Source organism: Lepidochelys kempii, chromosome 13 (assembly GCF_965140285.1).
Source record: "Lepidochelys kempii isolate rLepKem1 chromosome 13, rLepKem1.hap1, whole genome shotgun sequence".
NCBI classification, from domain to species: domain Eukaryota; kingdom Metazoa; phylum Chordata; order Testudines; family Cheloniidae; genus Lepidochelys; species Lepidochelys kempii.
In genome coordinates this window covers 19259539-19283569 of record NC_136392.1, presented here as the reverse complement: position 1 = coordinate 19283569, position 24031 = coordinate 19259539, and the positions used below count along the sequence as shown (strand labels likewise).

Here is a 24031-nt window from a genome sequence, read left to right as displayed (position 1 = left end):
CCTTCTATGTAGATCACTGCATGGTTGAGACATAACTGCAGGTTTACATTGGCAACACTATGTCTACTTTTTCAGATAGGGGAGCCTCTTAGTGTTTAATAATAATCAAAGCACTTTACAAAAGATGTCAGTATCATCTGTATTTGATAGATGGAGAAACTGAGGCACAAAGAACTTGTCCACATTCACCCAGCGGCAGAGTCTACTGGGTTCCAGTCTAGTGATCTAGCCACTAGGCAACACTGCCATCCAGGACAGAAATAGTGTGTGCCTTGTTTTCCTTTTTCACCACATAATGGACAACTTATAAAGTGCTCACTGTTGCCCTGGTTCACCAAAACATTTAACCATGGGAAGCAAGTCTAAAGGGAAAAACAGTTCAAAAGAGCGGGCAGTTTTTCAAAGAGGCATTATTAAGGGCACACGAGCAAACTATCCCACTGCATAGGAAAAACAGGAAGTATGGCAAGAGACCACCCTGGCTTACCCAGGAGATCTTCAGTGATCTGAAACTCAAAAAAAAGAGTCCTAACAAAAGTAGAAACTTGGTCACATTATGACGCATGAATATAAATAAAACAACATAAGCATGTAGGGACAAAATTAGAAAGGCCAAGGCACAAAATGAGATTAACTAGCTAGAGACATAAAGGGTACCAAGAAAAAATACCTTAGAAGCAAGGGGAAGACCAAGGAGAGGGTGTGCTCATTACTCAATGAGGGGGGAAAAGACAATCACAGAACTTGTGGAAATAGCAGAAGTGTTAAATGCCTTTTTTGTTTCAGTTTTCACCCAAAAGGTTATTAGTGTTTGGACGTCTAACATAGTGAACGTCAGTGAAAATGACATAGGATCTGGGGCTAAAATGGGGAAAGAACAAGTTAAAAATTACTTAGACAAGCTAGATGTTTTCACGTCCCCTGGGGGAGGGATAGCTTAGTGGTTTGAGCATTGGCCTGCTAAACCCAGGGTTATAAATTTAATCCTTGAGGGAGCCATTTCGGGCAAAAATTGGGGATTGGTCCTGCTTTGAGCAGGGGGTTGGACTAGATGACCTCCTGAGGTCCCTTCCAACCATGGTATTCTATGATTCTAAGTCATTAAGGCCTGATGCAATATATTCAAGGAGCTGACTGAGGAAATATCTGAGCCACTAGCGATTATCTTTGAAAACTCATAGAAGACAGGAGAGATTCCAGAGGACTGGAAGAGGGCAAATATAGTGCCAATCTATAAAAAGGGGAATAAGGAGAATCCGGGAAATTACAGACCAGTCTGCCAGCTTGTCATATGCTTCAGTACCCGGAAAGATAATGGAGCAAATAATCAAGCAATCAATTTGCAAACACAGAGAAGATAACATCATCAGTAACAGTCAACATGGCAGGTTTCAGAGTAACAGCCGTGTTAGTCTGTATTCGCAAAAAGAAAAGGAGTACTTGTGGCACCTTAGAGACTAACCAATTTATTTGAGCATAAGCTTTCATGAGCTACAGCTCACTTCGGATTGGTTAAGAACAAATCATGTCAAACCAACCTAATAGCTTTCTTTGACGTGGTAACAAGCCTTGTGGATGGGGGGAAGTGGTAGATATGGTATATCTGACTTTAGTAAGGCTTTTGATACTGTCTCACATGACCTGTTCATAAACTAACTAGAGAAATATAGCCTAGATGGAGCTATTATAAGGTGGTTGCATAACTTCCGGGAAAACCATTCCCGGAGAGTAGTTATCCATGGTTCACAGTGAAGCTGGAAGGGCACATCAAGAGGGGTCCTGCAGGAACTGGTTCTGGATCCAGTTCTGTTCAATAGCTTCATAAATTACTTAGATAATGGCATAGAGAGTACACTTATAAAATTTGTGGATGATACCAAGTTGGAAGAGGTTGCAAGTGCTTTGGAGGATAGGATTGAAATTCAAAATGATCCGAATAAACTGGAGAAATGGTCTGAAATAAATAGGATGAAATTCAATAAGGACAAATGCAAAGTACTCCACTTAGGAAGGAACAATTAGTGAACACATACAAAATGGGAAATGACTGCCTAGGAAGGAGTAATGTGGAAAGAGATTTAGGGATAATAATGGATCACAAGCTAAATATGAGTCAACAGTGTAACACTGTTGCCAAAAAAGCAAACATCATGCTGAGATGTATCAACATGAGTATTATAAGCAGGACATGAGAAGTAATTCTTCCCCTGTAGTCAGCACTGATAAAGCCTCAACTGGAGTATTGTGTCTAGTTCTTGTTGCCACATTTCAGAAAAGATGTGGATAAATTATAGAAAGTACAGAGGAGAGCAACAAAAATTATTAAAGGTGTAGAAAACATGACCTATGAGGAAAGACTGAAGAAACTGGGTTTGTTTAGTCTGAAAAAGAGAAGACTGAGAGTGGACATGATAACCGTTTTCAAGTACATAAAAGGCTTTTAAAAGGAGAAGAAAAATTCTTCTTCTTAACCTCTAAGGATAGGACAAGAAGCAATGGGCTTAAATTGCTGGAAGGGAGGTTTAGGTTGGACATTAAGGACAACATCCTAACTGTCAGGGTGGGTAAGAACTGGAACAAATTGCCTAGAGAGGTTGTGTCATTGGAGGTTTTTAAGAACAGGTGAGATAAATACCAGTCAGGAATGGTCTAGTTATTACATAGTCCTGCCTTGAATGCAAGGGACTGGATTATGGGTCCATAAGACTGAGGTGCCTTCCAGTCCTACACTTCTGTGATTCTAAGTGCTTGATTTTAAGCATATGGTTAAGTCCCAAGAACATATGTATAGTGTTTTGCAGATCAGGACCAATAGCATTAGGGTGACAACCCACGTATTGTAACTAAGATTGAAGGAGCCATTTCCTTTTGAATCCCTACTGCCACTTGCTTTTTCCAAAACTTGCTTCTGAGGGCAGGAACTTCACATACCTGGCCTCTGCCCAAAGGTGAATTTCCTATAGCAAACATGTGATGTCTTAATTTTGTAGAATTCCCTCTAATAGAAAGTGCAGATCAGCAGAAATTTCATAAACCGATTGTACTCCTAGGGACCTGGCTTCCTAAGGATTTCCTCCCATACCTCTTTAGCTGTCCTAGAAGGATGAGATTTGGTGCCGTTCCTGTCAGCGTTGCTGTACCTCCAATGCTGGCTGCATAAGGGATTGAAATGAGGAAACCTTTCCATACGTTTGCCCTGTATTCGTCCTCTTTCTTTAAATCCATGGGAACTTCAGTGGCAACTTCCTTCTCCTCCATCAGATCTTTGCTTTAAAACATTCCAAAAGAGACTCCATTGAAAGCCCTGGTTTAAATACAGGTGTAACCAATTCAGAACCTAGACAAAAGGAAAACTCTCATCTTTTAGCAACGAGATTAGCAATATCCCAAGGGACGTCTATGCAGAATATTGCAACACATGGGGCCTGCTTAACATCCTCATTATTCAGCTGATGATTGAGAATCACTCTGTACTGGACTGGTCCCACGAAACTCTGAGCACCCTTGACTGCCCTCAAGAGGAGTTAAAGGTGCTCACACCTCCCAGGAGCCACTCAGCACTTTGTAAGATCAGGCCGTCAAAAAAAACTTAACAAAAAGTCAATACTCTTCATGTTAAAATGTGAAAAGGCCTTTGATGATCTCAAGCTACGGAGTGGCAAGAAGAGTCTATTCCTGGGGAAGATATTTATTTCTACATCATTTACATATCAAACCTGGACCATCAGAGAGATGTAAATCTTGGTGATTTAAACCTGCCGCCTGACACATTAATTGTTCTCAAAAAAGCAATGCAGACACTTCCCCAGCAGCAGACACCTCCCATCACATTTTCAAAATGGCCTGAAAATTTGGCCCTGTGCTGTCTTGTTGAATATACTGGAGAGGGATTTCTCTGGTCAGGCTGTTGGTAGTTGGGAAATGGAGTAACAGGTAGAATCAAAAGAGTTTCATTGATTGAATTTCACACTCCTAAGGCTGTTTCTATCTGAGGGGATAATTTCCTCACTCAACTCTCCAATACAAACTTTATAGTTAACTTACTCCTCCGTACTTGCCAGAAACTGCAGCTCAGTTGATACAGTGTAAAGTTTATTCTGCTGTAAAGAGGCTGAAAAAGAAAGATTAGGACTTTAAAACAGTTTAAATCATCTAGAAAAACTCTCCCTGACCCAGACAATGGAACGGAAAGGGCAGCCATTTTCAGAGCGGAAAATTCCCTCCACACACAGAGAGTTCTCTGCGGATGAAGCGCAAGGAGGCAGAAGAAGTAAAATACATTCCTGCTGATCTGAGGCCAGGGCACAGGCAGCAGTACGGCCCACTCCCCACGGCCACCACGGTGCACTGTAGGACACTGTGTATAGCATTGCTCCAACAATCTCTGGAAGCCTCTCCCGCACCTTGACAAACTCAGCTCCTCCTGTGCAACCAGGCCAGGCTACATCTGATCCAGAGTTTTTTTACATCTCTAGTGACATGGATATTCTAATGCAGACTGTATTTCCACTTCGTAATTTAACCTCTTGGGTATTTGGTGTTTATTTTTCGGTAAACTGTGGTTTGTTTTTAGGACTCCAAATAATTTTATCGGAATTTTTAAAAATTGTTTGGCCTTGAATGACATCAAGATTGTCCCTGTCCCAAAATCACTTTCCCCCAAAGGATAAGCTCTAAGAGGGTGAAATTTCAGCCCCATGCAGAAAACCAGTCCAAAGCCCACGCACCACTTCGCTCCCACCTCCAATCCCATTTTGAAGGCTAGAGTAGGACATAGTGGTGATGAGGCATTATCCCAGGTCATCTTCACATGGGTTAATTTCACCCAGAGAGCACAGGCAATTTTCAGAGCCTATCAGCCCTCTGAAAGCCACACATTCCAAAGGCTGAACACTCCCAAAGTAGAGCATAATCCTCTGAAGGCCAACCCCAGGGCATAAGTCCTAAGAAAGCATGGGGGGACTTTGGATCTGACAAGCCGCTTCTGCATGCAGTTCTGAGTAAAATGGCACATTTGGGCAATACATTTTTATAAAACCCCATTCCCCAGATTTTTACCTTGGTCTTAGGGAGATAGTGAATTTTATTAGATTTAAGCCAGAAGCACAGTCCTTCATTACACTTGATGTTTGCTGTGTTGCTGAACCTTGCTACCCTTGCCATGTTGTTGTACGTTTTAGGATTCAGAGGCCTAGGGTTAGGGTTACTAACAATCAAAATGCCCTGCTGATCATCATGGGCATGGACTCAGTGCTATTTTCCTCCCAGCTTTCCCTGCACATACTTCATCCACAAACATTGCCTTCTCTTACCTTCAAGAAAATGTAGTGAACTATGGGGAGAGGACACAATGGTCAAAGTCTTTGGACCTGTTTACTCGTACACTGAAGAGATCAAGCTCAGTGAACCAGGGAACTTTGCAATGTCATGTTTTACACATTGCTAATGTGTGGAATCAGAGTTAATTCTCTTGGAAAGCTGAGCTTTGATTCCAAGGAAGCTATAATAAAGGGATGTAATTGGAAGGAAGAAAATTAACCCATTGGTGAATGAGAACTTTCTCTCTCTCTAGGGGTAAATGTCAACTTTGGAATAGAGGGCCAAACCAAAGCCTATGCACCATTTAAATCCCACTTAAGCCTTGTGCTGGCCTTTTAAACTAGAGTGTAAATTTCATTTTGTCTATTTTAGATGTTCTCAATGTCTTTCATACTGGGCCCAAACCCTCTCCCATATAGCAATATGGGAAGGATCCACCCCTTGACACCTGTTCACAGGCCTCCTGGGGCATTGCACTCCCAAGGCTGAGAACTCTTTTTTTTTTTTTTAAGCAGAGAGAGAGAAAAAAAGACACTGCATGATGGCCACATTCCCAGTGCGGCAAAGCGTCCTGTGGCACCTTATACACTAACAGACGTATTGGAGCATGAGCTTTCGTGGGTGAATACCCACTTCATCGGATGTATGTAGTGGAAGTTTCCAGAGGCAGGTATAAATATGCAAGCAAGAATCAGGCTCGGGATAACGAGGTTAGTTCAATCAGGGAGGATGAGGCCCTCGTCGAGCAGTTGAGGTGTGGACACCAAGGGAGGAGAAACTGCTTTTGTAGCTGGCAAGCCAGTCACAGTCTTTGTTTAATCCTGAGCTGATAGTGTCAAATTTGCAAAAAACTGATGCTCAGCAGTGTCTCTTTGAAGTCTGGTCCTGAATTTTTTTTGCTGCAGGATGGCTACCTTTAAATCTGCTAGTGTGTGTCCAGCGAGATTGAAGTGTTCTCCTACATAAATGGACACAAATCAGACATTAGGAATGGCAATATACAAAAACCTACAGGAGAACACTTCAATCTCGCTGGACTAACCTCATTATCCCTTGCCTGATTCTTGCTTGCATATTTATACCTGCCTCTGGAAACTTCCACTACATACATCCGACGAAGTGGGTATTCACCCATGAAAGCTCATGCTCCAATACATCTGTTAGTCTATAAGGTGCCACAGGACTCTTTGCCGCTTTTACAGATCCAGACTAACACGGCTACACCTCTGAAGCTTGACATTCCCAGTGATTGATGAAGTCGTGAGTTATGCAGGTTATCCCAAACGTGTGCCAATAAACCCATCATCCAGTGCTGTATTATCATACAATCTGTAGGCTACATACTTTACAGGAAGACTGCTTTAGATAAAGTTTAGGTTTAACACTATTGTACTCTTATTAGACTCCCTTGGCCAGTAAAGACAAGGTGACTTAATAACATGAACCCAACTCTTCAGGCATGGTGGAAGAAGATCATCACTATGAACTTTTAGAGGTTTCTAAAATATATTAAAAATAACTTTTCCATCCCTAAAAATGTAACATGCTGAGAGCTGATATCTCGCAACCTGCCAAGAAGATTACAAAAGGAGGGGCGGAGCTATGAATTCATAACTTTCTAACGATATGAAGCTTCTGTTCCTAGCCTTGTTGGACTGCAGGACATGCCCCATGTGATTCTGCAGAAGAAAATCTACATTCAGGAGGAAAAATTTTTAAATAGCTGTTTAAAGCTGCTCAGAGGAATGAAATATTGGCAGAGATGGATTAGCGGGCAGAGAGATGAGGTGGTCAAAGGTGCAGGATACATTTGTTATCACTTGGCTCTGCAGTTGATCATGTGGATGTCATGGGGTATATATGTGGAAGTGTCAGAATATAAGGCAAATTAATTAAGGTTGTGCCTAAGGAATTTATAGCCAGCCTCAAAATAGAAAATTCCGGAAGTCACATGAAACCCTGTTCTCAGCGGGTTTCTATCCCAACTCTGAAAATCAAGGACAGTTGGATATTTCATGGAAGGACAATTATCCAAACACTGTTAAACCCAAGTGAGTCATTCAAACTTCAACTATCATTTACGATTTACCTAGTTTCTTATAAAGGTACCCATAAATGTGGTATCTTCTGTGGGTGAACACTAGTCAATGCCCTCAGCAATCTATGACCTCGATTCCACAAACACTTACTTACATATCTGTATTAGTTCATTCACATGAGCAAAGATTAAGTGTTTCCAGGCTCAAGGCTTTTCTCATCAATTTTTGCAGACCATTATATATATACATATATATATGATCAGTTTGTCAGTGATATACAGTAATTTAAATTATTTAGCTAATTATTCAGGTAATTTCTTAGCCTTTGAGGTTCATTCTGAAAGACAAATGCACTCGAACGGTACAAATTCTTTTAATATATTTTCCCAGCTAAAATGTTTTTTCCAACAACTAGACTAATTTTCTAGCCTCCTAATTGTTTTTAAATGTACCCATGCAGATTTGCACATGCACATCATCAGATGTCATTCTTAAAAGCAGCTCAAAATGGAGCCCATTTTGCAATATTCTTGCTCATCTAATTTTTTGTAATGTATATGATTATATCTTGGACGTTTAAAATGAATGTAGCTCTTTCCAAAGGTAGCAAGTAAATTGTTCGTTTCATGCAAGCTGTGCAAAAGTTGGGCAACAAAACCTAAACCTAGTTGTGACACCAATCCTGGTGTTAAGCCAAGTTTTGATAACAGATAAAACCTTAAGGAAAAACCTGGTTCACAGTTCTCATCATCTTTCTAGACACAAACCAAATTCATTGTTCTTGACTGAGAAATTGCTTCAAGATTTGGGGTTCATTCAAGAAATTCAGCTTGCATTGTCCAGATCACAGCTGAAGCTCCCATTCTAATTTCTAAATACAATGAGGATAAGAGAAAAGGGCAAGTGTGTCTTGGCATTCATATTAGAGCCAAAGTAGGCTCCACTGTTACTGATGTCAACCTTTCTCCCAGACAAAGAGATACTAGGATATCTGCATTTTGACACCCTATATTTCAGTTGTGAATTTCTCTTTCACTTCTACCTACTGTACTGGCAAATCTCAACTTCCAAATAAATAACAAAAATGACAATGATGCAGCTAACATATCTGCAAACCATCACTCTGTTGATTCTGTTTGTATGTTATAGCCCTTTCCACTGACCTGACTGTCTTGCTTGTTTAGATTGTAAGTTCCTTGGGACAGGGACAGTATGTACAGTACCTAGCACAATGGGCTACCATCGGGCCCCAGTATTAGTTGTTCCTCAGGCACTAACATAATAAACATTGTAAATAAATAATAAAATCAGCTCATAGGACAGGGTTAAAGAAAGTTAAAGATCAAATTCACTAAATGCTCTAATTCTGAAAGATCACAAAAAAGAGTGACCATTTGTAGTAGACTAAAAATGTGCAGGATTAAAAATTCGTAGAGAGAAAGCAACAAAATGGCTTGGATCAAAAGTATCTCATGATTGTCCTGCACTGATTGTGACTGATTAATTACAACTCTGTAAGAACATGTGTATGCTTGAATTCAGTTTTCTACATTTCAGGAATCAGCAGCAACCAAAAAGCCATTACTTAGTAAGTGCTACTTCCGTTTCTGCAGTTCACAAAGGCAATTAGGAGACGTAAGAGAGAGAAACTACTACTACCCTAACCATCATTAATAGCTTCAGCGGGGATTTCATTTCTATTTTGCTGTTTTTCATCACTGTCTGCCAGAAAAGCAACCTCCCTGGAAATTATTTTGTGAACAATCAAGCTACTGGGGAAGATTTTTTTCCCAATTACTAAGCTCCCTGATTGAACCTTGTGCAATAGCTGTTTATTAATAATCCTTAGCATTTCTACAGCACTACTCCTGAAGATATCTCAATGGTTTATAAGCCTCATTTAACCCTCTAACCCCCCTCCCCCACCTTGTTATCTCCATTTTACAGTTGGGAAAAGAGAGGAACAGAGAGGAGAAATGACTTTCCCAGGATCACACAGCAAGTCAGTGACAGCGAATCCTGACTCCAATCCCTTGCTCCAATCACACCCCCACTGAAAAAGGTTGTGTGCTGTAAAGGCTTGATCCTAAACCCACGGTAGACAATGGCATAGCTCTCATCCACTTTAGTGGTGCAGGATCAGGGCCTAAAGAGCAGTGACTGTCTTACCCGGAGCCTGCAGATAGGGCCACTAACTGCAAAAAGTTATTGTTTAAAAGAGGTATTGGCTGTGTCTCTCTACCTGTCTAGGTATCAATATGAGTCTACAGCTACAGACTAGGGACCGAATGGCTAGGCAGCAGTTCTGCAGAAAAGGACCTAGGGGTGACAGTGGACGAGAAGCTGGATATGAGTCAGCAGTGTGCCCTTGTTGCCAAGAAGGCCAATGGCATTTTGGGATGTATAAGTAGGGGCATAGCGAGCAGATCGAGGGACGTGATCGTTCCCCTCTATTCGACATTGGTGAGGCCTCATCTGGAGTACTGTGTCCAGTTTTGGGCCCCACACTACAAGAAGGATGTGGATAAATTGGAGAGAGTCCAGCGAAGGACAACAAAAATGATTAGGGGTCTGGAACACATGAGTTATGAGGAGAGGCTGAGGGAGCTGGGATTGTTTAGCCTGCAGAAGAGAAGAATGAGGGGGGATTTGATAGCTGCTTTCAACTACCTGAAAGGGGGTTCCAAAGAGGATGGCTCTAGACTGTTCTCAATGGTAGCAGATGACAGAACGAGGAGTAATGGTCTCAAGTTGCAGTGGGGGAGGTTTAGATTGGATATTAGGAAAAACTTTTTCACTAAGAGGGTGGTGAAACACTGGAATGCGTTACCTAGGGAGGTGGTAGAATCTCCTTCCTTAGAGGTTTTTAAGGTCAGGCTTGACAAAGCCCTGGCTGGGATGATTTAACTGGGAATTGGTCCTGCTTTGAGCAGGGGGTTGGACTAGATGACCTTCTGGGGTCCCTTCCAACCCTGATATTCTATGATTCTATGAGTCTCATCACCATTGCATCTGGATGTGTTTTATTTGCGCCATTACTTTGCTATGTATCACCCACCCTTTCCCTTTTTGCCCCAGGACATATTTGCAAATCAAATGCTCCACCTCACCAGGTTTGTCCGGTGAAATGTCTTATTCAATAGCTCACGGCTCCCAACCGGTATCGAGGTTAACCGTGGCTCACAGGAATCTATTCTGATCCGCATGGCAGGCGGAGGAGCCAGGATGAAGGGGAGTGTTGAGAGAGGGTAACATTCCAATGCCCTTTCACCTCCATAATGAAACATATTCTATTAAAAAGGGCATTCCAATATATATTAAACTCCAGCTAACAGGCCTGCTTTTGTCCCCATCGAAGTCAATGGAAATTTAGTCACAGAGCTCACTGGGAACAGGACTGTCCCCAGATTGTGCAATCTATTGCACTATGTGAGCTACCTGGATTTTCTTCATTTTCTCTGTTGAGAGCTTTAGATGCTTCTTTCTCTCCAAAGAGGCTCTTCAGAATCGCATTTGCGATTGGAAGCATCATAGCGGTGGAGGCTGTATTGCTTAACCACATGGACAGGAAAGAAGTTGTCAACATCATTCCTAAGATCAGCCTGGAAGGCAGAAAAATTAAGTTTAACAATCTGTGTTTTGCAAGGTCAATTTTAGATTCCAGCAGAGAAAATCCCATGCCACAGTCTCATAACATTAACAAGAACAAAGCTGGCTATGGTTATCCTATAATATGCCAGAGCATGTATTACAGGGTTAAGTGCTAATAGGACAAGGCTGAAGTAGTTACATTTCTCCTCTGCTTCATTACAAGCCAACAAAGGAATGAAAACAACCTGAGCTTAATGAAATCAGCAAGCTCTGAAAAAGGTGTGTGGGTGTGTGTGTGTGTGTGTGTGTGTGTGTGTGTGAAGACAACAGGGGTGTGTGCAATGCTCTTACTAGTGTGCACTATTCACTATTTGTGGTACTGTTTTCTTGGCCAATCTGCAGCTCAGCTCACGTGTTGAAATCACCAGAGCGTGAGCCTGGGGAATTAGGGCACGAAGCAATCACCATTGGTCTGTAGGTTACCTTGCAGGCTTGACTCCCACTAGCATGAGAACCTTCAGGGCAATCCTGCGGTGCAGGTTCCACTCTTCGATGGCCGACGCCATGATTAAACCACTGAGAAAGAGGAAGTTGGTGTCTAAAAAATACTGTGGGCAAACTTTGTTCGAAGGGAGAATCCCCAGAAATGGAAACAAGGTGATTGGCAGCAGAGCAGTCACAGCCAGAGGCAGGGCTTCTGTGCACCAGTACACGGCCATCACGAGGATCACATAGAGGCATTTTCCCTCCTGAAAAGGCAAAAGGAAATGGAGAGAGAGAAGCTGACGGCTCTGGAGTTACAAACAAGCCTTCGCACATTGGTACACTTACCATGAACAAGTAAAATGCAGCCACTTACCACCAGTGTGCAGGGGTAGGGAGAGCATAGGAGGGTCTCACCCCTCATCTATGTAGAATTTTCCCCAGATCATTCCATTGGGGCAGGATTAAAATCATAGAAATGCAGGGCTGGAAGGGACCTCAAAATGTCATCTAGTCCAGGGCTGATCATACCTAAAACATCCCTGACACATGCTGCTTCAACCTGTTCTTAAAACTTTCAATAACAGGGATTCCACAACCACCCTTGGAAGTCTAGTCCAGTATGTCACTATCCTTATAGTTAGAGAGTTTTTCCTAATGTCTACCCTAAATCTCCCTTGCTGCAGATTAAGCCCATTACTTCCTGTCCTACCTCCAGTGGAGAGCAATTGCTCTCCATCCTCATTATAACAGCCATTAATATATCTGAAGACTATTATCAGGTCCACCTCAGTCTTCTGTTCTCAAGACTAAGCAAGCCCAGTGTTTTTTTTAACCTTTTCTCATAAGTCAAGTTTTCTAAACCTTTTAGCATTTTTGTTGCTCTTCTCTGGACTCTGTCCAAATTGTCTAGATCTTTCTTAAAATGCAGCACCCAAAAACGGACACAGTACTCCAGCTGAGGCCTCACCAGTGCCAAGCGAGCAAAACAATTACCTCCTTTGCCTGGCATACAACATTTCTACACATACATGCAGGAATATTTGCCTTTTCACAACTACATCACATTGTTGGCTCATGTTCAATTTGTGATCCACTGTATCCCCCAAATCCTTTTCTAAAGTACTACGACGTAGCCAGTTATTTCCCATTTTGTAGTTGTGCTTTGATTTTTCCTTCCCAAGTGCACTTTGCACATCTTTACTGAATTTCATTTTGTAGATTTCAGACCAATTCTCCAATTTATCAAGGTAATTTTTAATTCTAATTCTGTCCTCCAAAAGTGTGCAACCCCTCCCAGTTTGGTGTCATCTGCAAATTTTATAAGCATGCCCTCCACTTCATTATCCAAGTCATTAATGAAAATATTGAACAACACTTGATCCAGCACTGACCCTTGTATAACCCCACTAGATAAATCCTCCAAGTTTGACAGTGAATCCTTGATACCTGCTTTTTGAGTATGGTCTTTCAACAAGTTGTGCACACACCTTACAGTAATTTCATCTAGATCACATTTCCCTAGTTTTCCTTCTGTGGAATGAAGGGAGGGTTCAGGACCTAGAACCTAAGGACTCCTTAATATCCATGCACATCTCAGGGGCTTTGCCATGGGCATTGGGATATGTGTATGGAGGCTCTGTGCCTCCACATTAGGGGTGGGTACATCTCCCTTGTCACCGAGAGGAAAGTCAGTTGTCTTCATGCACTATTTTTTCCTCCCATTCCTTACGCCTACGGATCTGCACAGGGATGGGAGCAGGAGGAGCAAAACCTGGCTGGAATGGGAAGGGAAATGTGCATTGATCCTTCCAGACACCAGCAACAATAAATCCTCCAGGGACTGCATTAACTTTTGCACTGAGACCCCTCTATGCCCTTGAGAGTGATTGTGGGGAGAGCCGGCAATAAAGGAAACAGAGAAATGATCCACTTGACTAATTATGTTGTTAATCTTCTGCCTACAATGCTGCTCAGATGAGATGAAGGTTGCTAACACCCTGGGTTTTCCAACAGAGTTTACAGACTGTAATGCAAATATTTTTTTGCCCTCAGTCCAAGTTCCAGAAACTTTGCAAGATCAAATGACCTTTTTTCCCTATTGCCCAATCCTCTTCAGCTTCCAGAAAGGAAAGTTTCACCAAAATGAATTTCAACTCAGGTGTCATGTTCTGTCTCTTGTACCAGTGATTTAAGCTGTTTGTCAGCATCCCAGTGCAAGAGCTCCATCAACGAAGCTCTCAACTGATCAGGTTAGATAAAAGCACAATTCAGAGGGCTAGTTGTAAAGACAAGAGTTTTTATTTTCCAAAAAGAACACTGACAATTTCTACATATGAATTAAGCAATTCAACTCAATGGGATACAACTTGTAGTCTAATAATTTACTTGCAGTGCAGAATCAAAAGCCAAGGTTTACAGACACAACCAGGCGTGAAGAATTGTACCATCATTCTGAAGTGTCTCGTTGCAATTTTGTGGTGTCATCTATTAATCAATAACAAAAATAGCCAATGTGGTATTTTTGACAGAACTGTCATTTTCTTGATGTAACTTAGTTCAGAACAAAAAGTGGTTGGACCCCAACCAAAGAAAAGTTTTCATTTAAAACAAGGAGTGTATCTTCAACAGCACCCACCCAAATTTTGATTAGGAGTAAGGATCCCCAAGAACAACACCCACAGCCTCTAAAAGTCCTTAATGAAACTGAACATTTTGAATGATCAAAGCACTCTGCAAATGTTAATGAACTAGTGCTCCCAGCCCCTGGGAGGTTGGTTAGTAAGCATTAAGGGAGTTAGGTGTCTACATTCAACTGATGTTTGCCTGCCATCGTAGCCAGTGTTCTTTGGCCAGGGTAACTGCTTTGCTAGTTGGTGGGGTGGTCAGGTCCCCCACATCCAATGCATATACTGTCTGTGCAGCATGCATCACCCAGGGAATATGTAGCAATGTGTTCCTTCTGCCCATCATACTATATCCCACTCTGCAGAGCCGTTGCATACCAGCACCACTCTGCTTCCCCCCGCCCTCCCATGCAGCGTAGGGATTTGGGGAATAAATAAGTCTCTAGCTCAATTAAAGTTCAGATAATTTTTGGTAGCAAATGCAAACTTTCAAGTGGGTCTTGTGATTGGGTTAATTTTTAACCATTTAATGATTGCTAGGGAAGTCTTGGGCAACCCTGCACTGCCCCGGAGCTGCTTCCAGTTTTACCAGAGACAAAACTGGCTCGTTAGAGAATGGCCTCTGCTCCACTGTGCCCAAGAAATACCTTTGTTCCACTGATGAATCCGGGATTTTTCATACTATGGTACCTACTGCGAACTCTGCAATGGCAGAGGAAGCCAAGCCTCACCTAGCAAGTGTTACTGCAGAAGACAGACTTCCACTGCCTGGCAGCTTGAAGGAGGGGACAGGAACAACCCATCAAAAGGCATGAGCTGACATCTTGGAGGGACTTCAGGGACTTGGAGGGACAGTGTTATGGGAGCTATTGGAAGACTTTCTTGGTCAGACAAAATTTGCTGGGCAATGCACATTCATCAGCCCATTGGCTGCTTAAGCCCTCCCTGCCATTTGTCACAGGCTAGGGAGAAGAATCAGTAAGGCTAACAGTTTGCAACCACTTCTATACACACATATTGATACCTTAAGCTCTTGTACCTGCTACTGGTACTCAGAACTCCCTTTCTCTGCCTCCACAATGAGGAACCATGCTGCGGCTTGGTGATAGTCACAGTCCCCTGGCAGAATTTGGATAGCATCAAAGGGCCTCTCCAAATTACAACAGCCTCCTTGGGCTGCCATGCTGTGTACTACAGCCCCACAACCAATACACCCCTGAGGCCCTCAGCCACACACACCTATGCCAGGAAAGCCAAGGTGGGAGAGGACCTTACTCAGTTCTTGTGACAGGGGATTCCTCCCCGGGCCAGAACCTTTAGATCGCCATTCAACACTCTGGCCCTTCTGCCCAGTGTAAAGGGGTCATAGCAGAGGTGAGGATTTCACCTTTGATCACCATTATCTGGCATACAAATACCTATCAACCTCCAGGTTGCTTGCAAACTGTTCACAATTTGACATTCATATTGTTTTGATTGGTCACATGGTCTAATCACGGAGTGGGTGACCACAAGCAGGTTTCCACTCAGAATACTCGCTTCTTGCAATTATTCTGTAAATCATCATGTAAAACATGCCTTGTCTGCAAACATTCTGGCTAGCAAACAGAGGTTAAATGACTTACCCAAGGTCACGCTGCAAATCAATGGCAGAGCTTGGATCCCAATTCTGTGTTCTCACCGGCTAGACTACACTCCCTTCCCAGAAGCAGAGATAGAACCCAGAAGCCCTAACTCCCAGGCCCCCACTCTAAGCAATAGATATCACTGCTTTTCATTCTGCACATGCCTTCTCACCAGTGCACCATACCCCATTCTTGCAATCACTTCCTCTCGCAACCTTGATGCTGCTAGCCCACTGGGCTCTATGGACACCACCCATCATCTCCAGTCAGCCTCAGACACCCACTATTACTACATAGTTTGAAAGTAGTTCCTGCTCATTGCTTTTAAATGTGAGAGCTGTAACCTTTTCCTGGGAGCCGTTAAGTTTCCTTACTCCAGGCAGGAGATATCCATTGCTTCCAAGCCTGCCAGCTCCTATATCTTGCTTCTGAGTTAGTTCTAAGTTGACCTGTGTTCATTAAGGGATTGAACCTGTGTTTTTAGACAGCATTGGGCATTAAACACTTGATTAGAGCCCCTGGTAGCAGGCCTGGCTACAGCAGATGCTGCCAAGCCAGGGGACTGTAGACCCTGAGTTCATTAGAAGCAGTTGTAACAAGCACTTTGCACAGCTCATTAAAAGTGCCCCCTATGCCCAAAGTTCACAACTCCCCCTCCAGTTCTTGGGTTAGATATTCAAGAATTTCAGCAGCAGCCAGAGAGGTGGGGGTGACCCGAGGGGCCTTGGTGCAAAGTGTGGTAAGGGAGATGCACTTCCTCAGGAAACCTTGCATTGTGGCTGACAAGGTTCCTTCCCCACTCTGAACTCTAGGATACAGATGTGGGGACCCACATGAAAGACCTCCTAAGCTTATTCTTACCAGCTTAGGTTAAAAACTTCCCCAAGGTACAAACTTTGCCTTGTCCTTGAACAGTATGCTGCCACCAAGAAGCGTTTTAAACAAAGAACAGGGAAAGAGACCACTTGGAGAAGACTTCCCCCAAAATATCTCCCTCACCCCTACACACCCCCTTTCTGGAGGAGGCTTGAGAATAATATCCTAACCAATTTGTTACAAAATCATCAAAGACCCAAACCCCTGGATCTTGGAACAATGGAAAAAATCAGTCAGGTTCTTAAAAGAAGGATTTTATTAAAAAAAAGAAAGGTAAAAATCATCTCTGTAAAATCAGGACGGAAAATACTTTACAGGGTATTCAGACTTAAAACACAGAGGATCCCACTCTGGGCAAAACCTTAAAGTTACAGAAAACAGGAATAAACCTCCCTCTTAACACAGGGAAAATTCAGATAAAACAAAAGATAAACTAATCTGCCTTGCCTGGCTTACCTATACTGGTTGCAATATTGACTTGGATTAGGATGGGTTGGAGGAGATGGATTTCTGTCTGGCCTCTCTCAGTCCCAAGAGAGAACCACCACATAAACAAAGAGCACAACAAAAGCCTCCCCCAAGACTTGAAAGTATGTTGTCCCCTTATTGGTCCTTTGGGTCAGGTGCCAGCTGGGTTAGCTGAGCTTCTTAACTCTTTACAGGTAACAGGATGTTGCCTCTGGCCAGGAGAGATTTTATAGCACTGTATACAGAAAGGTGGTCGCTCTTCCCTTTATATTTATGACAGTGGCACTTAATGCATAGTCTGACACATTGCCCTTTCATTGTTTCAGCTCCCACTGAGGGAGCACGTGCTGGAATCCAGCCAAACCTGCCTCTGAGGTAGGACTTTCTCTGTCCCACCTGTGAGAGAGGCAGGTGGAAGTACAGATGATGCCAGTTTCCCCAGGGTCTCCTCCGTCAAGGATGTGACTCCCTCAGAGAGCATTGACAAATGCAGGAGGTGCCATTCAAATGTCAGCATGCCAGGATCCTGCAGTCTGTCTGCCAATGTATGTACTCGCACAGCCCTCTTTATGTGGTATCTCTGCTTACAACCGGAGCTGTCGCTGCACTGCAGGGGGCTAATGGTGAAGTTTTCTTAACAGCGTCCCCTCAGTATGGATGGAGGGGTGGGGGATGAGCAGCAATGGAAGGGCCCCAACTTGACTGGTGGACTTTCAATCCTCTGACACCCAAAGCTATCAAAAATCGGAGAAACACCCTGTGCCACTGTTCATAAGGAAACTCCTAGCCAGGTGAATGTCACCTGGGTGCACACTCGGATCATGTCCACTGAAAGGTTCACTGAGGAGTTCAAATCTTTTCAGGAAGCCTTGGCCCACTTAGGATTTTCCTCGTGTTAAGTTTGTGGTTTCTTGCAGTTCCAGTGCAAGTCCGGATGAATCTTTGCCCTTTGACCCACAATGCAGAGGGGGTCATCCATCCCTTGTGAATGGAAATTGGGTCAGCTGGTTTGGCTTTCCAGGGGATCTGTCATTTACATTAATTGGCCTTCACAATTCCAGTGGAGCTTTTACGGAGTAGAGTTAAAAAACCCTGAAGACCTTGAATAACTCAACCCCACCTCCCACACCCAGCCCCCATAGTGCTCATAGTGCTCAGTGCTTAGGCCAAACTGAGACCTAAGATAACGGTTCTGTTTAAATGCTGTACATTAGGCCCCACATCTCCAGTCCCCTTTAAAAGATATTAAGAAGTGTATTGTGTTATGGCCAAAATCCAGCCTCTCCTTCATGGCTGTGGAGGGCCCTTTGGCAGCAGAACTGGTGTGGTTCCAGTACATAAGGTAGGGGTGGATGTGGGGGCCACCTGTGACATTAGGATCTGGGCCTTTAAGGGCTGAGCTTCCAAGGCAGAGAGTCTGTGAGGGGTGCTGTGAAGCTGCTTAGCTAGTTGGAACAGGACACAGAATAAAGCACATTAAGCACCGAGTGATCACTGAACACTACAATGCACAGCTGGACCAATACCCACCAGATCTAACTTCCACTGACTGTTAATACCCCCCTCGAGGCAATTACACTGGCATAGCTCACCAGAGCACAGTGAACTCTGCCCTCCACCCAACTCTGTCGTGCTCCCTCCTGCCTAAGGGTGTGGGGAATGGGCTGCATAGAGCTAGCTACTGTGGCTTCTTATTACCAAGGGATTCCTCTACAATCAGGGCTTGCCTTAGGGCAACTTTCCAACTGCTTTATGCTGCTCAAAGCTTCCAGGACGGGGGGCTGAGGTACTGGCCCAGGGTGTTCATCATATATATTTATCAGGGTTTAGCTACTATGCCAACAGATAGATTATATATTAAATCAATGCATGGACTTGCACCTGATCTAGCTTTATTACCTTCACTGAGGGCCTGGATCATAAGAAGCTGGTTTGAGAAACCCCCAAATCAATGAGGTTTCTAGCAGCTGTCCGTTCTAAGTCAGTCATTTAACTTCAGCCAGGCAGTTAATGGCATATGTTCCACAGCCACCACACGTTCCTTTTACAAGCCACTATGCCATCTGCTACGCCACCACATGGGCTCCCCTCACCTGCTGAGACTGCCTGTTCAAGCCTCTTGGTGAACATTGTTATATATGTAACCGGTGTCCTTCATTTCCCAGCCTGCTGCTGAGGCTGTGCAGGACAGGTTAAACACAGTTCCAGACCTCAGAATTTAATCCCACGTGGATACCTAAGTAAGGTTCTTTGCTTGCTCAAGAAAAATGAGTCAATTTATATTTTGACACCCGAGGTTTTACCTCGAATGTGAACAAATGACACTCTGCAAGAGTGACTTCCAGCTGTAGACTCATCCATACTCTAAACTTAAGGAGGACGGCATGGTTCAGATAGTGAAATTGCCGCTCAGATTTGTTTTAAACATGCAGGGCCAAATTCTGCCCTGATTTATAGTCACTACACCAGGAATTTGGCTTTAAAGTAATACAGATAGTAATGGCAGTGAAGCAGCAATTTTTAAAATTGAGACTGAATTTAGAGCTCATGAAAATTAAAGACTAATTGCTAACATAGCTCAGTCAGACACGGTGAAAGTTTGCCACATGCAACTCTGCCAACGCCTCTGTAACCTGACCTGCAGCCGCTACTGCTATTCCAGTCCTTGGCTCTCCGCACTGTACCCCACAATGTGCCGAAACACTGATCTGCAGCACCCCCCGCACACAATGCCCAGTTCTGAGCTGCAATCCCCTCCACTCTTCTAAATATTGGGTCTTTCTAGAGCAAAAAAGTGCAAATCATGCTGAACTGTGTGGACGTGCACATGAGGAGTGAGCTACCAGTATATTAGAACTGCTGAGTCTGGGCTTCCAAGGGCTGGTCTATACTACAAAGTTAGGTCGACATAAGGCAGCTTATGACAAGAAAGCCCTGCTCCCTCAGAGAGCTGGGCAGGTGGACCCTGCTCCCAGCTGGGAACCAGGGTGAGAAGCCCAGGGGACTTTGGACTCGGATCCCAGCTGGGAGCCAGGGCAAGAAGCTGGGGTGACTTCCTCCCCACACCTGGCAGGGAAGGGGCAGGCAGGAAGCCCTGGGCAACTTCCCCTCTCCCGGTGGGGAACAGGGAGCAGAATGGGAGGTAGCCCACCAGGACCCCAGGAGCCTGTGGGGCAGCCAGGGTCCTGGCAGGGAGCTGCCAGTAGAGCTGAGAGACCAGGCTCTCAGCTCCCCACACTGTCCCTCTTAGGTCAATGGAAGTGCTCCTGGTGAAGACACGCACTACCGACTCAAGGAGAGTAGTGTAGACAGGCACTACTGCAGTAATTACTGTGGTGGCTGCAAGGTGACCTAAGTTTGTAGTGTAGACATACCCCAAGACAAGAGTCTGCATTTAACACACAGCATGCTTCTTCTACCACAGATTGTATGCCTGGACCTACATCAGTGTCAGCTTCAAAAGGGAAACCATTAAAAGTTTTAGTCACTTGTTCAGCCACAGAAAATGAATGCACAAGCTAATATAATGAGCTATTTACAAGTCTGCAGAAGGAATTAGATACCTGTTATGTAATCTTATTTCTGCCCTTTGAAACAATCAAAAGATTTCATGTGCACTTAGTAAGACATCATCCAAAACAACAGTTATGCAAAATGGAAACTATGGATTTTAATTCCATAAAGGAATTCTCACTGCTACTGTGTGGTGACATCAACTAAAACAATGTTCCTGCCTCTTCTTCTTCTTTCTTTTTTATTTCAGGGATTCATGTTGTGACTTTGGATGTGTAGGTTTTATCTGACTAGAGCCATGCACAAAGTCAGTAGACTACACAGGTGTCCCCAACACAGCTCTGCGAATGCACGTGAATCATGACCTGCTATAGCCATGGTTGTTCCAGTCCAGAGCTTCTCTTGAGAAGAGACTGCCAAACATACTGAACTGTGCCCAATTTTTGCTGACAGGAACAAATTCATTTTCAAGTGGATCTGAGTCATGATGTGAATTCAAGGGTGAAATCCTGGCCCCATTTAAGTCAGTGGCAAAAAACTTCCCAATCATTGGGGTGAAATACCCCAAGTCTCCTGAGAGGAAATACAAGTCATTCTAGACATCTAGCCAAACTCTGTGTGATTTGTAAAAATCCTGTATTTCCCCAAGAAGGTTTTCAGCATTCACTGTAAAGACATGTCACTTGCTCTGCTGTCTAACACACAGTCCCCAAGCCCAAATCCTAAACTAAAAACAGCTTGTACAAAATAATCCAAATATTCACTCAAGAAGCTTCGTCAGTCATGATAACAAAGGTTGCCTGTTTACAAGCACATCCCACACCTGCAAAATGCCATATTTCGCAACACTGCTTGTAAGAGGGAATGATAACAAGCCATTGAAACCATGTAATACTCACTGGGCATATTGTGGTCCATGCATCACTTTATTGAGAATCCAGCCACAATGCTAACACCAAACCTGCAACTTTTGGCTCTCCTGAGAAAGCTGTTCTTGGGTGTAGATCTTGGGATTGCCTTACAGTTGGGGAGGCAGTGTACCTAGTAGATAGAACACTATGCTGGGACTCTGGAATCCTGGGTTAGTAGCTCTACTGGCCTGCTGGGTAACCTTGGCCATGTCACTTCATCTCTCTGTACCTAAGTTTCCCTTTGAGATCTACTGATGAAAAACATTCTAAGTACTCAGTATCCTAGGAAGGTTGAAAGAGTAGAATCCCATACTAGTTAGTGCCAGATCTTAGCATATTCCACTTAATTGTAGCCAGTTCTGAGACCCTTCTTGCTTAGTTCTGCATTAGTCAATATTCCCACCACCCTGGGTTGGATTGGTTTGTTTGGAGCTATCGCTGCCCTCTCCCCGCCCCACCAAATCTCTAGGCACTTTCACAAATATATAAATACACATCACAGTTAACATCACTGTATCTGCATCCTACAACAAAGCAGCTTTTCACCAAGACATCAAAAGAGTTAAACTAAGCACAGGCCCTGCCCCTGAACTCACTTCCACCCCAAGTCCCCCAGAGTAAAAAATGATGGACTTCCAGTGTCCCGACAGGGACCGCTCCTCAGAAAACGCCTTCCTGGCAGTTAAACCAAGCAGGAATCTAGCTCAAGAAACTACGCTATCCACAGCTGTGGTAGCACAACAGGGGAAGAGAGCCAGAGTAGCCACGGCCCAAACCAGTTAGGGATAAAACCACGCAGGGTAATGGCTAAGCAGCCAGCGCAACTCACAGTCATAGGCTCACAGTCATCCGGCCTTATTTTCACCCTCAGGCCAGACTCTGCTCACCGTGCCAGGGGCTTAATGCCATGCTGTAGAGTCTGACCCGTAGTGTACTCTGGCGGGTATGGACCATAGATCTAATTCCCTCTGCCTTCTCTCTTTCCCCCTGTGAGATGTGTGGCCCCATCTGTGCAGGGGGCCCTGTGCAGTGCAGTTTTCCCAGGCTCAGGAATCCAATGCCATTCTACCCTCTATGGAGCTGGAGGCACCGTTTCCATCAGGTATTTATCATTTATCAAGCAAACACTGAGGATCGGGTGGGGAAAGCTGGGGTGGGAAGGTTCATGAGGTCTCCTGACTTGAAATGCTCCTTCAGGGCATAGTGCGGCTGGTTCCCTTGTCTTCTTCTGGTGGGTGAGGGAAAGCTCTCCCCAGGCAGTCAGCAGGGAGGGCAGGCTGTCCGGGGAGGGGATTCAGACCCGCATGGAAGCCAGCCCCAGTGTCGCCAATGACTTGACTGGAAAGGGTCTGGAAAACACGCTCATGTACCAGGTGCGGCGAGTGCCGACGGGCTGGAGGGGGGCACTTGGAGCCGGGCACGGGCGCAGCCTTTCCGCAGTGCCCTGGCCGGGCGCAGAGCGGGGAAGGGAGCGCAGGAGCGGGGCATACATCGCACGTGGAGTCGGGGCTGGCTGTGGGTCCCCGCTGCCGGGCGCCCCGTGCCAGCGAAACGCGGCTCTGAGAAGCCGGCGCTTGGCGCCGAGAGACCCGGCGGAAAGTTCTAAGAGTTGGACACCAGCTCGCTGGCTGCGGTCCCTGCTGCATCCAAAGGCGCCAAGGCCGGGCTCCGCCGGGACCGCGAGACAGCCCCGGCCCGGGGGAGGCCCCAGGGGCAGACGAGGCGCTGGGCCGGTGGCGGATCGGTTCCAGCTGGGGCGCTCCAGGGCGGGAGCACCTGGCCCAGAGCAGGCAGGGCAGCGGGGAGTGGCTAGGGGGCAGGTAGGTGACTTGCCCTGCGAAAGGGGACAGAAGAGATGTGGGGAGGGAGCATGGCAGGCAGGGCAGGGGCTCCCCTCGGGGCAGCGAGCACGGCGGGCGGGGCTCCCTGGGATGGAGGGAGGGGGGTTGCTAGGGGGCCAGGTCTGGAGGTGTCTCTTGGAGACAAGCAGGGGAATCGGGATTCCCTGGGGGCAGGCGGGAGGGATCCCCTGTGGGGCTCCAAGGGCGGGGGGGCAAGAGAAGGGGTTACCTTGGGGGGCAGGCTGATGATGATGGGCAGCAGCACCAGCGGGGTGCAGAGTAACACCAGGAACCGGCGGATACTCCACACTTTCTTCACTAGGGCTCCGATCGCTGCCATAGCCCGACAGACACCCAGCTGGACCCGAGTGCGCCCGGGCGCAGGGGCCGCCGCTTTATCCCGGGGGGAGGAGAGTTACTCCGGGGGGAGGAAGGGAGGGCTCTTACCTGGGGGCGGCACAGAGCACGGGGCCACTGCTGCTGGCCTTCAGCCCCCTCCCTCGGACACCCCGCCCCTCTACCCGGGGCACACACACACCCCGGCTCCGGACACCCCTCCCCTGCCCCCCACGTCCGGACATACACACACACACACGCACCCGCATGACAACCCCGCTCCTCATTCCTTCCACCCCCGGTCCCGCATCCAGCCCCATCCCGCCTTGTCCAGGCTCCGGCCACCCCACCCGCAGGCCCCCCGCACGCTGCCCCGGGAGCTGGAGTCCAGAGGCCGGCGCG

General features: G+C 45.3%; 1 protein-coding gene across 4 annotated transcripts in view; it reads right to left on the bottom strand.

Moving 5' to 3' along the window:
• The window catches only part of SLC13A3 (solute carrier family 13 member 3), a 42473-nt gene extending 18785 nt beyond the window's left edge, over positions 1 to 23688 (bottom strand). For 2 of the 4 annotated variants that reach the window (XM_073309550.2, XM_073309551.1), the window contains exons 1-5: positions 23523 to 23688; positions 11433 to 11698; positions 10797 to 10960; positions 4045 to 4111; positions 3083 to 3268 (exon numbers count right to left, since the gene is read on the bottom strand). In XM_073309550.2, the coding sequence (XP_073165651.1) occupies positions 3083 to 3268; positions 4045 to 4111; positions 10797 to 10960; positions 11433 to 11698; positions 23523 to 23633 (794 nt within the window). In that variant the 5' untranslated portion in view covers positions 23634 to 23688. Of the gene's footprint in view, positions 1 to 3082; positions 3269 to 4044; positions 4112 to 10796; positions 10961 to 11432; positions 11699 to 17016; positions 17111 to 21440; positions 21534 to 23522 lie in introns of those variants that run through there. The other 2 variants (XM_073309553.2, XM_073309552.2) reach the window with 2 other exon arrangements.
• Between the last annotated feature and the right edge of the window lie 343 nt (positions 23689 to 24031).